The sequence below is a fragment of the Coturnix japonica genome, chromosome 12 (genome assembly GCF_001577835.2).
Source record: "Coturnix japonica isolate 7356 chromosome 12, Coturnix japonica 2.1, whole genome shotgun sequence".
In the NCBI taxonomy this organism is placed as follows: domain Eukaryota; kingdom Metazoa; phylum Chordata; class Aves; order Galliformes; family Phasianidae; genus Coturnix; species Coturnix japonica.
In genome coordinates, this window is record NC_029527.1 from 12,051,650 (window position 1) to 12,067,682 (window position 16,033).

The 16,033-nt window shown below is 40.5% G+C and overlaps 1 protein-coding gene across 3 annotated transcripts; it reads left to right on the forward strand.

The window, feature by feature from the left end:
- Nucleotides 1-1,646: 1,646 nt before the first annotated feature.
- On the forward strand, nucleotides 1,647-11,684 carry KBTBD8 (kelch repeat and BTB domain containing 8). Of its 3 annotated transcripts, XM_032447233.1 has the most exons (5): nucleotides 1,649-1,776; nucleotides 2,254-2,325; nucleotides 3,589-3,799; nucleotides 4,308-5,422; nucleotides 8,018-11,684. In XM_032447233.1, the coding sequence occupies exons 1-5, from the start codon at nucleotides 1,761-1,763 to the stop codon at nucleotides 8,479-8,481; spliced, it is 1,878 nt and encodes a 625-aa protein (XP_032303124.1). In that variant the 5' UTR covers nucleotides 1,649-1,760; the 3' UTR covers nucleotides 8,482-11,684. The 3 variants fall into 3 exon arrangements, with proteins under 3 accessions (XP_015730862.1, XP_032303124.1, XP_015730863.1); XM_015875376.2 differs by lacking the exon at nucleotides 2,254-2,325 and having other exon boundaries at nucleotides 1,647-1,776; XM_015875377.2 differs by lacking the exon at nucleotides 2,254-2,325 and having other exon boundaries at nucleotides 1,650-1,776; nucleotides 3,640-3,799.
- Nucleotides 11,685-16,033: the final 4,349 nt, after the last annotated feature.

Consider the following 16,033-nt stretch of genomic DNA (forward strand, 5'->3'; position numbering starts at 1 on the left):
CAAACCTGCTTGTCTGGCAATTTATTTTCTTCACATGAATCTTACAAAGGTAAGCTATTTCATGAAACACTTTACTCCAAAGTACCAGTTCAATGCAGTATTTATATTAAAAAACATTTTCCATTTCGCTTCTGCATTTTGAACACTAAATCCAGCCCAGCTTCAGTGTCCACACCAAAGGAAATGAACTGCATTAGGCAATGTCATTTGCTAAAAGGTAAGAGTGGAGTCCCCTAGTTTTATATTTCTAGGGACAATTTCACAGGCCATGCTATTGCTGAATGGGGAAATTGGAAAACTGCAGAATCGATTTGCAGACGTGCAGTTCTATTTTCTTTCACACCTCCTTCATCAGTGCCCCCATCATCCCTGTGTTGTGTTGCATTATTACTGACAGCAGCCTGGACATCACTGATAATGGCTAAAGTAGGGAAAGGCAACTTGTAGCAAGTGAAAGCTAAACCACATGAGAAGCAGTCAGAAGATGCCGAGCACTGCTATTTTTGCTTCTAAAACTCATCTGCTTCAGGGTACCATAATACACCCATGGCACATTGCTGCTGAGAGCTAAAGTGAAACACTGCTTTTAAAAAAAAAGAATCTTATCTAAATTGGATTGGGTTTGTTTGCATTTATTTTTCCTTGAGCAAACGGCTGTACCGCAAAGTTGCATTACATCTATTTTGATTTATAATAGAAGAAATGTGTAGTCCTTCAAAACGCTCCCACTATTTTTCCCACTATTAGTCCTCCACAGTACGCTGCTGCTAATGGCTCAGTTAGCAAAACTGATGGGATGGTTATGACCAAACACCAAGGAGAAAAAAAAAAAAGCAAAAATAGCTGGTGACTATCAGCTGCTTCATCTCCAGGGCAGAAATGGTGCCTTGTGATGTTAAAGGGCATTGGCAACAAGATGAGGTCTGTCTGTTGGGGTCACCCAGCTGCCTTCTGGATGGCTGCGTGCCAGGGGCACCATTACAGAATGAGAGAGAAAACTATGAGGTCCAACACAAAGTGTTTGTGGATTGGTTCTGATTAACGGGCTGGAAAGATGTGGGGTTTGCAAACCACAATTCGCTCTGCTTTTGTGGCATCAGGAAGGCAGCAAATACTGGGGAGGTTTTTGTTTATTTTAGGGTTTTTTGGTCCGTTTTTTGTTTGTTTGTTTTGGTTTTGTTTTTGTTTGTTTATTTTTGTTTGTTTTTGTTTGTTTGTGCTTTTTCTGTCATCTTTTATTCTTCCAGCAGGGCCCATGGCAGCCGATGCCCCTCCATGCTGGGTGCCATCTTTGCTCTCCATTGAGGGCTGGGGATTACTGCCAGGAGCTGCAGGTAAGCGTGAACAGGAGCAAAGCAGCACAAAACCTGACAGAGCAGAGACTGGGGGTGTTACTATCCAGCAGGGTCATTCAAAGGGGGAGCTCGTTCTGGCCGTGCTACACCTTCACGACCCCACCTGAGGGCCCCAAAATGGCCGCTCCGCCCTTCACTTCCCTCCTCCTCGTTGCTACGCGACGGGCCGCCCCCAAATCGCTTAATGCGAACTACAACTCCCAGCATTCCCCTCTAGGCCGAAGCCGTGCGTCTTCCGCTTCCAGAACTACATTACCCAGCAGACCTCGGTGGTGAGCGCCAATCAGCGCGCTTCGTGTTGAGAGGTGGAGGGGAGCGGGGTTGGCTTCCGCAGGAAGCGGCGCAGGTTGACGTTTCCTCTCGCCCCCCCCCCCTTCTCCCGCTGCCGGAGCTGGGGACCCGAGAATGGCAGCGTTAGGAGGTTGGTGCGGCCAGGGGGGGAGGGCTGTGTGGGCATTGGGGGTGGGGGACGAGCCCATAGGGCCTGTAGGGTTGGGGTGCGGAGTGGGGGGAGGTAGGACCAAGAGGGGGTTTAAGGGAGTGGGGTTTAATAGGGGGGTTTTATGGGTGGGATGGGGAGATGCTCCCTATGGGAGTTTAGAGCAGGGTGAGGTGTATGGACTGAGTGTGGGGGGGCTTGGGATGGAAAGGGATGTGAGTGGGGGAGATATTAGGAGGAGAAAAAAGGTGTTTGTTGTGATAGAGAGGAGTGAGACCTGAGGAGTGAACGGCGTTAAACAGGAAAACGGATACGTGGATGAGAGCGTGCCTGGTTGCTTCCATCAGGGCTGGGAGCTGCCTTCATAGCATGTGCTCATCGCCTGGGTGAATGGCAGGGTCAGGGAGGGACAGTTTTGAGCCTTTTCAGCAATAGTATGTACATAAAATTCCTTTGCAGTGGCTGCTATATCGCTGTGTTACTGTACGTTAAGGTTTGGCCAGGTAGGAAGCCTTGGCATCCGTGTAGCAGGTATTATTTCCTTGGAATTTATAGTGATGAACATTCCTTCTGAAAAAGACCTGAATTTCCTCCTTTCCCTGTGGCTGGTTGGTTACTGAATGTTGATGTTTAGTTACTGCAGTCAATTCCCCACTGAAGATTTTATCCTTAAATACGGTATTTACTAACTTATTTTGAGGAGGGGAAAAGTGTTTTGAGGAGTTCTCCTACCAGTGGTTTGAACAGGCACTGACTATATTTGGCCTTAAGCCTACCAGGAAAATGTGCCTGACCAGCAGATCCCCACTGACTTCATTGAGTGCTCAGAGCTGTGTCTGAATTCTAAGAGAAACTGTATCTCCTGTGTGTTGCCGTGCGTTAGAATTTCAGTCTCTTAGTCCTTGTTGTTCACTGGCCTTTACTCCCCTTTGTGTTGCCCTAAATGTGTTGAGGGCTTTCAGTTGCAATCAGCAGCTTCACCTGATTTGCAGCTTTTATCACCTAATGTTTTCCTTTTGAGTTCTTTGTTATTGTTGCGTAAAAATCTTGTTGCTATTACGAAACGGATTTTTGTGCTTGAGGTATTGCTCAATTTTCACTTTGGGATTTACTTCGTTAAGCATATCACATGTTAGTAAGGATCGTGTTCTCATTGCATGTTTTCACAATGATATGCAAGTACTTTCACACCTGGGTAGTCTTAAATGGTAATTGCATTTAACTGGTAAATAAAAACATGTAACCATACATACAGATTTACATGAATTCATCTATGTTTGTTGCTCTATATATTTACTGTAAGGCAGTTTCTTTGTGATTGTACTCTGTTAGTCATCATTTGTGGAAGTTAGTAGCCAGTTCCTGTTTCAGTGTGGAGTTTACAAGCATATAGAATTGTGCAATGGTGAATTTGGTTGTGGGCTAGTCCTACTCTTCTGCATTCTTTGTTCTTCCCATTTTAGAAGTCAGTAAACACTGTGATACTTCCTTCCCTCCAACACATCTCCCAAGAGGTGTTTAGTAAGACATTCATGTGAATATTCTCTTAAAGTTAGTAAGATAGGGAAGGAGGGAAAAAAGACAATAACAAACAACAAAACAACCAGGCAGATAAATTCAATCTACTCCCATATATCCTTATATATTTATTCATCCTTGAGTATGTTAGATTTGCTGTTAATGGATGATGACGGTAAGGCCATACAGAATATTAACTTGCATTAAATATTACATTCTGGACATGTATACTTTCTCTTTTTTTCTGTTTTAAATGGTTTTAATTTTGCTTTGTAGAACCAAGTAAGTTTTCACAAACACTGAATGGAATTCCTTCTTCAAACACAGTCAGCAGTGGAATGGACCCCTTCCATGCTTGCAGTATTCTTCAACAACTTAAAACCATGTATGACGAAGGACAACTGACAGATATTGTAGTGGAAGTGGATCATGGGAAAACATTCTCCTGTCATAGAAATGTTCTTGCTGCAATCAGTCCTTACTTCAGGTACAGTAATCTGTTGTTCTAGGGATGATAAAAAGGGGGATTATAAATTATTTCCATTTAATGACCAAAAAAAGCACAACCTTTACTAATGTTCCATGTAACTATTGATGATATAGTTTATCTAGTAAATACATTTCTACAGTAACAGTGTAGTTAAACTGTGTTTCATTTTATAAGTATGCTGTCATGTTGGAATGTGCATATGGATAACTTGTTGAAAGTTAAGTGCAGTGACTTGGATGTGTCAAGAGCTTTGCTTTTAAAATGATTGAATTTTTATATGGAATTATTGGGATAACTAAGAAAGAAATTCCAACTTGCCATTTTTGACTTAAGTCTGGGACTGTTCTTAAGTTTAGGTTCCCAAGCAGAACAGTGTAACATCATTGTTAAATGTGTTTGTGCTCACAAAAGGGCAGAGTTGTTGGGGTTAGCTTATGGTATAATTTCTTAGATCTGTAGTTAGAAGGTAACTGCAAATAAACTGCTAAATATTTTTCTTTTGTAGATCTATGTTCACTAGCGGCCTTACAGAGAGTACCCAGAAAGAAGTTCGTATAGTTGGTGTTGAAGCAGAGTCAATGCATTTAGTGTTGAACTATGCATATACCTCCAGAGTAATGCTGACAGAGGCCAACGTTCAAGCTTTGTTCACTGCAGCTAGTATCTTCCAGATCCCTTCCATACAAGACCAGTGTGCTAAATATATGATCAGTCATTTGGACCCACAGAACTCCATTGGGGTGTTTATCTTTGCTGATCACTATGGTCATCAGGAACTCAAAGACAGATCACAAGACTACATTCGTAAAAAGTTTCTGAGTGTCACCAAAGAGCAAGAGTTTCTTCAGTTGAGAAAAGACCAGCTCATAAGTATACTCGACAGTGATGACTTAAATGTAGACAAAGAAGAACATGTTTATGACAGCATTATAAGGTGGTTTGAGCATGAACAAAATAAGCGAGAAGTGCACCTTCCAGAGATATTTGCCAAATGCATCCGTATGCCTCTATTGGAAGAGACATTTTTAGAGAAAATCCCTCCCGTGTTTGCACAGGCTATGGCCAAAAGCTGTGTACAAAAGGGACAACATAGTGCCAATGGCTATACACAACGGCTCGGAATGACTGCTTCTGAAATGATCATATGCTTTGATGCTGCCCACAAACACTCAGGAAAGAAGCAAACAGTGCCTTGTTTAGATTCGGTCACAGGGAGAGTGTTTAAACTATGCAAGCCACCAAATGACTTGAGGGAGGTTGGAATTCTTGTATCTCCTGATAATGATATTTATATTGCGGGTGGTTACAGACCGAGCAGCAGTGAGGTCTCCATTGATCACAGAGCAGAGAGTGATTTCTGGATGTATGACCACTCTGGCAATAGGTGGATTCCGAAAGCTCCTTTGTTGCGAGCCAGAATAGGCTGCAAATTGGTTCATTGCTGTGGTAAACTGTATGCAATAGGTGGTCGTGTTTATGAAGGAGATGGGCGAAACTCTCTCAAGTCTGTGGAGTGTTATGACAGCCGAGAGAACTGTTGGACAGCTGTCTGTCCAATGCCGGTAGCAATGGAGTTTCATAGTGCTGTGGAATATAAGGATAACATCTATGTTTTACAGGGTAAGGCAGTTTCACTGGCTATATGGTGTTTTATTGCAAGTGGGGGTTGTTCAAGACAACTGTCTCTTAGAAGTCCCAGAAATTTGGGCTTCCTAAAGAATGTCTGGGACAACAGAATGGGAGAAAAGTTGGGGAGGGCAGCAAGCAGGGAAGAGTGAGTTTGCTACTTGAGTTCTTGAGGTTTGGGGTATGTGTTACTGAGTTGTACCAAAACCTGCCACATCTTTCATTTCTGCTAACAATTCAGTATTAAATTGTATGGTGAAAATTCTGTATTACATCTTTATTTGAGTGAGATGCACTAATATTGAAGAACAGCTATTGTCATGAAAAAGTACATTGCATTTGATTTAGTTGATCCTGTGAAAATTCCTGGAGTCTCTTGGTGAGTTGTAAAAATCAATTAGATTGGGTAGGCCTTCCCTCTCTGCCCCACCCTGCTTTTTGTTAGCTTTTTAGTTAACTAAGGAAAGGGCTTTATCTCTTTCTAATTAGCTTGTTTTATTTGGTTGGGAATTAGTGTGCTCTTTCCATCCCATCTTCCAATAAGTGATCAAGCTTACTGCATTTTGATGCCTCACTTAATGATTTAAGCACAGTTCTAGTACCAGCAGTGTTTATATCCATATTTGAGAGGTACATCAGAGGGATTAAAGCAAGCACGTTCTCAATTATGTATTGCCAAGATGTAAATGCACATGAAAGTGTTGTGATGGAAAAGATGCAGTTCTTTTAGACTGATAATTATAACATTTTAGGACTCTGAGAAGGATTGTTTTGAGAATCGATGAAATCATTTATTCTTCACTTTCTAACTTCATTTGTGTAGCTTATGTGAAATGCAGAATTTTGTATGTATTTCATCCCCATAGTGTTCTACACTTAAAAGTGCTTAGGCTGTATGTGGGGTTGTAGTAAGACTCCCAAGTGGAAAGAAAGATTGGATGGAGAAATATCTTAGTTTTATTTTGCTAATGTCCATCCCTGTGGAAACACTTTCAGAACTTGGGTTCTAGATTTGTGAACTCACTGTAATTTATCAGATGTCAACCTGATTTCTTGACTCTGCTGTTCAGCAAGGTTGGAGGGCTTCTGCATGACCTGTGGATGGTTTAGTTCTTTCACTGTATCCGTATTACATCTGATCCTTGTTGTGGCTCTAAATAGTTGTTATTAGTGCAGGTTTTCTCAGTCTCTTGGGTCAGACATCTGCTTTAGATCATTAAAGAGGAAGACTGAGGAATCTTTAACTTAAATATTTGCTTATCCTTTACCTGTTTCTTGGAATTATTATAAAGCAGATAATTTTTATAGAGATATTACAACCTATAGAATAAGAATCCATCTTGCTTACAGATATTAGTTGCAGTAGTTCTGAGCTTCAGTGGTTTTAATGACAACTCAGTGCTTGCATGAATAAACCACGTCATTGCACTAACCAGCAAATGAAATAATCTGTGTTGCAGAAAATAAGTAACTTTTCTGTTTGTGTGATAAGTAAAAACCTTGACTGAATTGCACTGTAGTAGTCTATAATAAGTTAACTATTAATAATTTTTGTAGAGGAAACTCATAGGTTTGAAGTAGCCAGTAAGGATTAATGAGTCTTAAAATGTCAACAGGGTTGCAGGCATCAGTCATAGGAGATTACACTGTGGAACAAAAGTGAATAATCAGAAAATGCATTACCTGTGGGACTCAATGTCTTAAGCTACATTCCATTCTTTTTACTGTATTGTCTGTATTCTTTGTCATGCTTGAATTGCTTGGTTTGAGCGCAGCATGGCTGAAATTCTTTAAAATATCCGTGTGAAATATACATGAAGTTGAGTTATGCTAATATTTGGCAAATTGTAGCCCTTTGTTCCCCAGAGCTTCATAAAAGACAAGGTAATTTTTATCCATGTTCTTCTTACCAAGTTTGCAGAGCATGATCTTTCAATCGTCTGAACTTCTGCTATGTGCAATCTGCCTAAGCTGCTTTGTGCAGTCAACAGAAGAGGTACCTTATAGTCCAGTCACAAAACTAATGATGAATTACAGCTTCATGCAAGTATTCACCTGGCATCCTTTGAAGCCCAGGCAACCTGAGTAACCCAGCCAAGTGATACAAACAGCTTCTGAGTCTGTAGTACAAGACACATTATTGGCTCAGATTTAACAACTTTCAAGCACTGAATTGTGGTATTTTCCATAGTCTGTAGGTTACACTTGGTGAAGGTACCAAAGAACAGAACAAATACTTTGGATGTTTGAAGGCTGGAATCTTGACAGGTTTTATCTCAAGTTCTTAAGCATGGTTTAAAAGTAGCAGAAGATAGCTGGGAAATATACTACAGACACTGTGGTGGAATGCATACTTGAAATTTGGTTTTCTTCAGCTAGGGTAGAAACCCAAAGTAAATTTCGCTACTGATATTTCTATATGCTTTAAAGAAATCAGATGATGATGTTAGATTTTTGTTCTAGGATCAGGGCTTTTAGGAATTTGTAGATATTAGTGTGTGGAAGAATATAACTGGAAACTTACTAGCTACAGAACTGCTGTTATGGAAATGAAGCATAAGCTATGTTGTATTTTTCCTCTCTTTACAGGGGAATTTTTTCTCTGCTATGATCCTCAGAAGGATTACTGGGGGTTTTTGACCCCAATGACTGTGCCTAGAATCCAAGGCTTGGCAACTGTGTACAATGACTCCATCTACTACATAGCTGGAACCTGTGGAAACCATCAACGTATGTTTACCGTAGAGGCCTATGACATTGAACAAAATAAGTGGACTCGAAAAAAAGACTTCCCGTGTGATCAATCCATTAATCCATACATAAAACTCGTACTCCTCAAAAACAAACTCCATCTGTTTGTCAGAGCTACTCAAGTTACCGTCGAAGAACATGTCTTCAGAACCAGCAGGAAGAATTCACTCTATCAGTACGATGAGGTCACTGACCAATGGCAAAAAGTATATGAGACTCCAGATAGGCTCTGGGATTTAGGCCGGCATTTTGAATGTGTAGTTGCTAAGTTGTATCCACAGTGTCTTCAGAAAGTTATTTAATTTTCTTCTTTTTTTTTTCAGTAACAGGCCTTAGTGATTTCAGTGGTGATCTGATGCTAGAGAAAACGTCTTAAAACAAAGAAATTGTCAGTATTTATTGTAAGCTGAAACAGGCAGGTTTCTTTTCTGTATGTGGGGATGGGTGCTCTTTAAAGGTTGCAGTCTGTGAAGGGTATTTACTGGTTCAGTTTCATATTTACTGATATTTTCCTGGGAAATGAGAAGGAGGTTACGAAGTGCAATTATCAGCATATTTTTTTTCCTGGTGAACACTTAATCATGTCATACTCGAGGGGTGTATTTGTGGTAAGAGCAAAGTGGAAAAGTCAGGATAACTATGCACTACAGTGAAAGAAAATCTAGCATTAATAGCTAAGGATGTCCAAGCTGTTTTGGAGTGACTTTTCATTTTTTTTTTTCTTTTTTATTTTAAATACGGGTAAAATTTGAGGCAATAGCGATAAGTTGTTTGGGTTTTTTTTTGCTTTTTTTTTTTCTCATTTGAAATTAAAATTGCATAGAGGGATGGTAGATCCTGATTCATAATCTCTTTTTTTTTTGTATTGTTTTTTGAAGTCTGCAAAGATGTTTTGTGTTGTTGTTTGTGCACTGCAGTTTGGGAGGACAAACTCAAGTCAGAATTGGAACACGGAGTAGCTTTGCCTGGAAGGAGGCCTGTTCAGATTGCTGTACCACTTGTCCATGGATATATTTTTGTTGAAGTTTGAGCTTAAAAGATACAGAAAACAAACCCCAACACCTATTTTCTGCCGTTTAGGTGTAGTGCTGTTAAAAACAAAACACATTAATAACACTGCTTAAAAAAAAAAACCTGTTCTTCATCCCATAAAGGGCTTTAATCCAAAAGTTGATGGTGCTAGTACATTTTTAATACTTGTTTGTCTGAAATGGGCTAAACTTACGCTGCTGTTTAAGACAGCCTGTTAGTTTTCATTCAGCGTCTGTTTCCAGGCCCTGTTCTGTCATCATAATGTCTTTTCTAACATAACATTTTTACTGTAGTGGTATTCTTGCACAGGATGGTGACAGGATATGGCCTTAATATTGACGTTTTTTTGTGGAGTGTTCCTTTTGTCTCCACTGAAGTTCAGTGCTGTGTGCAGTGTTAGCATGTGCTCCAGTGACTTTAAAGTGCGTGGCTTAACTTGACAAGTTCTATTTTTTTTCTCCCTGTGATTGAGCCCTCAAATACTTTGTTTCATTCTGATCTATAATGTGAAAATTTTGCACTACTGAGCTGTCTTCGTTATTCAGTGTATTAAAGCAAAATTGATAACAAGTGTCCATGGCTTAAATAATATTAGATGCTAAGCTAGAATAGGAGCCCAATGTATTGCAACACTTTTCTCTCTGTATTAAACATGTAGCTTACTTTTCCAGAAGTACAAATATTTTTTTGAAGTTCAGCCTCTACTTCAATAGCAGAAACTTGACGTAAAAGGGAAAAGGGGAATCCTGAAAACCTTCATGGCTGTGATTTGCCATGTTTGGTTTGCTGCAGGTCTAGTTTTTCCAGAGCAACAGGTGTGTGCTATCTTACTCTATCCCATTTCTCCATTCTACTGAAGGAATAAACCAGCTGACTTGAAGCGGCAGTGGCCATCGCTGGCTCTGAGTTCTTGCTGTGTTATCTGGCTTAACAGCTGATATTTCAGTAAGCCAAATAGTGACCTCACTCATGTTTATCCCCCTGGCATGGTTGAGGATTTGGATAACATTCACTCGCCATGTGGTCTTTATGTTCCCAAATGGAATCTTTCTGATTTACAGATACCGGCCTGGATCTATTTCTCAATTCTTGCACAAAACGTTAAAAAGACAAAAACAAAACTGTGAAATAAGGAAAGATAAATAAAAATAAGGCCTCTTTGCATGACATACCTCATCTTCCAGAGATTTACCAAACTGCGCTGGGTTGTTTTCTGAAGTAAAGCTGATGCTTGCTAAGACTGTGTTTTACAACAGTGTTGAGGCGTTGTTGTTTCTTTGTTTAGTTTTCTTCTGGATACCATTTTATTGATATCCATAGCCAAGAATAAGAGCTTTTTTGTTTTTCTTAGTACAACTTAATTTCATTTTTAAAGTTATCCTTAGTCCTTGGCTCTCTTTGTGCTGTTGTAGGCCCCTCTCTGCAAGCTTTCTGAAGCACCCTCCCTATCAGTGTTGCATTTGTGTGTAAAAAAAAAAAAACCATTCTTTTGCAAAGTGTTATATAACTTTCCTTTTTTTTAAGCTTGGTTGAATATTTACGAGACTTCTTGCTGCTTTTTGACAATCTCCTATATTTATTTAGTAGAACAAATTTCAATATATTACTTGAAACTATGAAATAGAGTTGAGTTAGCAATTGACTGGTCATGTGATGTATAGAAGTACAATATGCTGTGGTTAATTCTGCAGTAGGTTTGTTGATTTTGTTTCTCTGCACTAAAGTACGAAGATCTCCATTCTGTTTAACCATTCAAACCCGAGGGTGTGATCCCAGCCCGTGATGTGTTTCAAAGCTTAAATCCTGGAACTTGCTGTGGGAGTAGAATATACTGAATCTTTTGCATGAGGAGTTTGTTGAGGCGGTGATGGAGCTGTGAGACTTTGCCAATTCTTAAATGCTTCTACATTTTGCTGAAAGTCAGATTCCTGGTAAAGTTTTTTACTTTAGAGTCGAGCTGAATTAACCTTGCACAGCACAGGAAGAAATAATTGCACCAAAGGTACTGCTAATATTTAAACAGTAACCTGTATGTTTTCTCCCCATTTAGTATCTTCTGCATTCATTACTTCCACCCCGCCCCTCCTCCCCCCTTTTGTTAAATTAATTTCTGGTGTTGTAAGGATTTTACAGAGGTGTAAATCTCTTCCAAAATTACAGATTACTTTAGAAGGAAGCGCTTTGTAATTTCTGCTTGATTCTTTCAGTAAAATTCAAGGTAACTAAAAGCAATTCTGGTGCACCAAACATGCAGTGTTTGTATGTTCTACGAGAAATCGACGAGCTCCCTGTTTGTAAAGCTGTTTAGAAATGGCACCCAACATTCAGTGCTCAGGTATGTCAGTAAGAAGTACTGTAGTCCTATGAGGGCAAATGTGTGGATTTTTAAACATTTTGCCATAATTGCACAATTTTGCATTTTTACTTAATGTCATGTTATGTTTCTTAAAATAAACCTATTGTTGAAATACAATTGAGGGCAACTGGTTTTGTGGTAAATATACTGCATACATTTGGGTGGATTTCTGAATATGGACCCTCTGATATCATCTTCGTGGTTGTTAATTTCTCTTTTTCCTATTTATTCTTGTGGCTCAGCTCCTGTAATGTCACATCTCCTTTAAGGCAGCTCCAGGCTGCTGCTTGAGGTGGAAGGTGCTTTGTTCTGTCTCGCTCCTTGTGGCTGTCTTCCCATTTGCTTGTACAGGTGCCAATGTTTTGCCCCTTCCCTCTTTGAAGGCGGGGACCTGCAGTTGTCACTTTAGCTGTGATGTTAAGGACTCTGTATATTGACAAAGCCTAAAATATCACTTAATGAATTTCCCGTTGTCCTTGCTGAGTACAGAAGTGACTTCCCTGTGCACAGGCCACCATGTTAATGTGCAGGCTGTTAACTACTTGGTACAGCATGCACCTTTCTGAAGAACATTGCACAATGATCCTGAATCATCTTGGGTGAGTCTGAAATGATTGCTCCCAATTGCAGTACACTTAGGTCAGACTAAGGGCTCGTTTCTATTAAAAGTCAAAGATATTTCATCTTGAAGAACTAGCACAAAAAGAGGCAAAGCCAGCATGGAGGAGATGGGCTTGTTGTTTAACTTAAAGTGAGCTGAATGAATCAACACTGCATGCTGAACTATATGCACTCTTTGCTTCCTCATCCAAGGACTCTGCTTGGACATAGACAGGCCTAACTAGATTTGGCTGCGCTTTCATGCTTTTTCTGGAGTTTACTAATAAAATGGTAACTGAGAGTTCAGTTTGTCCCTGTGGTAGGATTCACAATTGTAGTTACCCAATACTTGAACAGTGAAAGCATCTTGCCTTCTATTTTCTTCTTTGGTTGGAACACCTGTCTTTTGACTCACAAGAAGAGATTATCTAGCGCTAGATTATGGCTTAGCCATGTGTTAGTATGAATAAACTGTTGAGACTTAAGGAAGTTCAGAAAGAGCTGAAGTGGGGGAGAAAGACCCTCCCTACCTTGTCTTCAAGGGAAAAGGGTATATTGCTGTCAAATAATAACTGCAAGGAAAGGATAGCCAAATCTCACTACCTTGGGACAGGCTTATTCAGAGTCTGCAGCTGGGACAACAAAACCAAAACTGCAGAAGCTACACAGAATTATCTCAACTTTTTTTCCCCCCCACCAGCCAGAAAAGGAAACAAGTGAGCACTTGTAGCAGAAGTCTTGGTGAGTGCTTCACTCTTAGCATACATCTGAATGGTTCTTACACTTAGCTGCTCTGTTCAGGGCTACTTCCAACACGTGTCTGTGAGTTGAGTAGTAGCTGCTGTCTGGTTTATAAAATGTTTATGGAGATGTCTGCAAACTTTCAGCCAACTCATAAAAGTCATATCTGGAAGGCACTCTTGGTTTGTAATGGCTGGGGAGAGGCATGTTATTTTGGAAGTATCTGCTGGGGGAATGTTTATACCCTAATAAACCAAACTGGCATTTCTTAAGTAATCTATCAGGCTTATTCCATGGCAATCCACCCACTGGTTCTTCATTGCCCCTATGCCTTCAGTTCAGCCCGTAGAAACATATTATTGTAGGCTGCTCGGGGACATATCTGGCAGTAGGGCACTCGTGCAGGCAGTATACAGAGAAATACACACCCAGGCGTTGCCTTTTCCTTATCTCTTGACAACATGTAGTCCTCTCTGCCTTTGCAAAGGGTACATGTTAAGCTAAACAGAGCTTGAATTCTGTTTCTTAACATCTGGGTAACGTCCCACGAGCCTTGCTACTGATCTACCTGTTTCTGAACTTTACATAAATCATAATGGAAATACCCCCTGTAAGAGGAAGGTACCTATTAACTTCAGCTAACTTCAGGTCAGCAGGGTACTGTTTAACGTTATATCAAGAGTAGGAAAGCTAACAACCTGTTTACAATGCAGTTTTCCATAGTGGATTTTCTGAAGCACAGGGCTATGTTGTCAGCTTTCCCTTCTCCTTAGGTAACAGTAGGACCTTGGTTATCTTTAGCCACCTCATTTCACGTATGCCCTATTACTTCTTTAAAAGCCTGCGATCCCATAGCTTAAACCTGGCACCACCTTAGGATATGAGATGTGTATGGTAGCAAGTGCTGGGAGTGATTGAATATTGGTACTAAACCCCATGTGTGTTTTGCCATGAAATAATGCTACAAATCCTCACTTGGAAAGCATTTGGCTGTGCTGCAGCAGGCAGTTCTGTACAGATGGCTCACTGCTGTTCCTTCTCACTCAGCCTGGCCCCACAGCAGGGAATGGCAGAGGAGGCTGCATGCCCTGACAGATTCACTTACTGACTCTGAAGTGTGGAGTCTGACCTGTTGGAAGACACTATGTGCTTATTTAGATCTTGAAGTGTCACTGAGTACCAGCAATGATAACGTATCTGTAAAACATCAACGAAAATAGTACCAAATAAACCCACTTAAAGGAATGCTTTCTGTGTTCCAATGCCTTAGCCCTGCATGTGGTCTGTAGCTCTGTTACTGGCACAGAAGCTAATGAGGGGCAGCCTGAACGTAAGAAAAGTAAATTGCCTGTTTGGCCTATTTTGGTTCTCTTTTGATGCTGAGTGAGTAGTGTTTGATCATCTGTTATCTCAGTTTCAGTAATTACACATCATCTTGATTGCAGATTAATGTATCAGGTGCATAAAAATACTTACAGGTAAATTCTGTAGTGTACCCTTTCAGTTTGATTCTGATCATATTCCTGCAGTTGCAGGTTTCCTCTGATGCTCTGAGGTTTATGGGCAGGAGTATTTGGTGAATGTCAAATGAGCTCTCTCCCACAACCAATACATAAAGTGAAACACTTAATTTGCAGAGCAAATACGATTTTCCTTTGTGCTTTTGTTATTTAAATAAAAGCAGTACTTTATCTGCTATGTTTTGCATCAAAACTAATGCATGGAGAGCAAATGATAAAAGAACAATTTTTCATAGGGTAATGAAGCACAAGAGTTTCTGCTTTTCTTATCTTTCTCAACTGCTAGGGGAACTGACCAAGGCTTTTCATGCTCCTTTTGGGAAGCAGCTTGAATACTTTGAGTTGCTGTTGTGTCTGCAGAGCGTGCCAATGGTCATAGCCCAGTAACTACCAGCAGAAAGTCTTTGCAGTTCAGACAGTTGCTATTTTCTTACAAGAATGTCTGTGTTGAGAGCCCACTTCCTTGGGTGTCCCACGAATGAGAGTGGGCAGTGTTTGTCAAGTGGGTTGTTTGAAACTGCTTATTAAATGCTGTTTACGAGGGGCACTTATGATGATAACGAGTCCCCAGTGTTGCAGCGTAACTGCTTTGAAGACTTAAATGCAGTTATTAACAGAGAATGAATTGGATGGGAAAGCCCTTGTCATTCAACCAGCCTTGAGATGCAATTACATACAATGCTGCAACATAGCGTGGAACACTTCCTTGGAAATGAATGGAAATGGATTTATTGCTGTGAGTATGTAACAACCTTTGAAACAGACGGTCAATGTGATGTGAATCTGGAAGGTTTCAGTACGAGTGGATACAGGCCTCTACTACTGGATCTTGTGCAATAACTTAATTATCTGCTGTGGCCGATATGCTGTTCTTTTCCATCAGATTGAACCTTATAATGTGGGGTAAAAAGGGACAATGTAATTTAACATAACCAAACTCATGGTTTGACACATGTGGTAAAGTGCCATTCTGGATTGGGTTGGAGCCAGGGGAGCTATTGAGTTGGTATCTGCAGGGAGGAGAGAAAATCCATTTCAGAAAGAAAGGCCCAGCACTGTGGATGCTACTTTGTTCTAAAAATCAAAAGGGTTTTCACCATTTGTAACGCCGTTAAGTCTTTACAATAATTTTGTTCATGAAGTTCGGGTGCTGAAAGATGCTCTAGTGAACTTGGGCTGGTGTGACTGAAGTCTCTTTAGTTGGTGGCTTCTGATGGCAGAACAGAGGACCATGTGCTCCTGGATCAGCCTGTAACAAATCCTTATAGCAGGGTGACAGTGTTGTTTATTCCTTCTAGAACACAGAAAAAGCACCAGGTTTCCTTCTATTTCTTGTGAAGAACGTTGTAAAACCTTTTAAGAAAGGTAACAAATGGCTGAATGGTAGAAGCCTTCCTAATTAATGCCAGTAGGGAGCTATCGCATGGTTTTATGCGTCCTTACAGGGAAGCAGCTTTTTCTGGGCAATCCAGACCAACATGGATGGCTGCATGTGGCTATGAGGCAGGAAGGAGGGCTCCGGTAGATGCTGACTTGCAAAGTCAGATCGGGTGAATCACGTTTCTCTTTGTTTTCCTTTCTGCTGGCTTTTCCACTTAGATTGGA

Coding starts and splice junctions, on each gene's coding strand:
- KBTBD8 (XM_032447233.1), top strand. Junction 2,326..3,588: donor CCTTGGCATCCGTGTAGCAG/GTATTATTTCCT, acceptor TTTGCTTTGTAG/AACCAAGTAAGTTTTCACAA. Junction 5,423..8,017: donor TAACATCTATGTTTTACAGG/GTAAGGCAGTTT, acceptor CTCTCTTTACAG/GGGAATTTTTTCTCTGCTAT.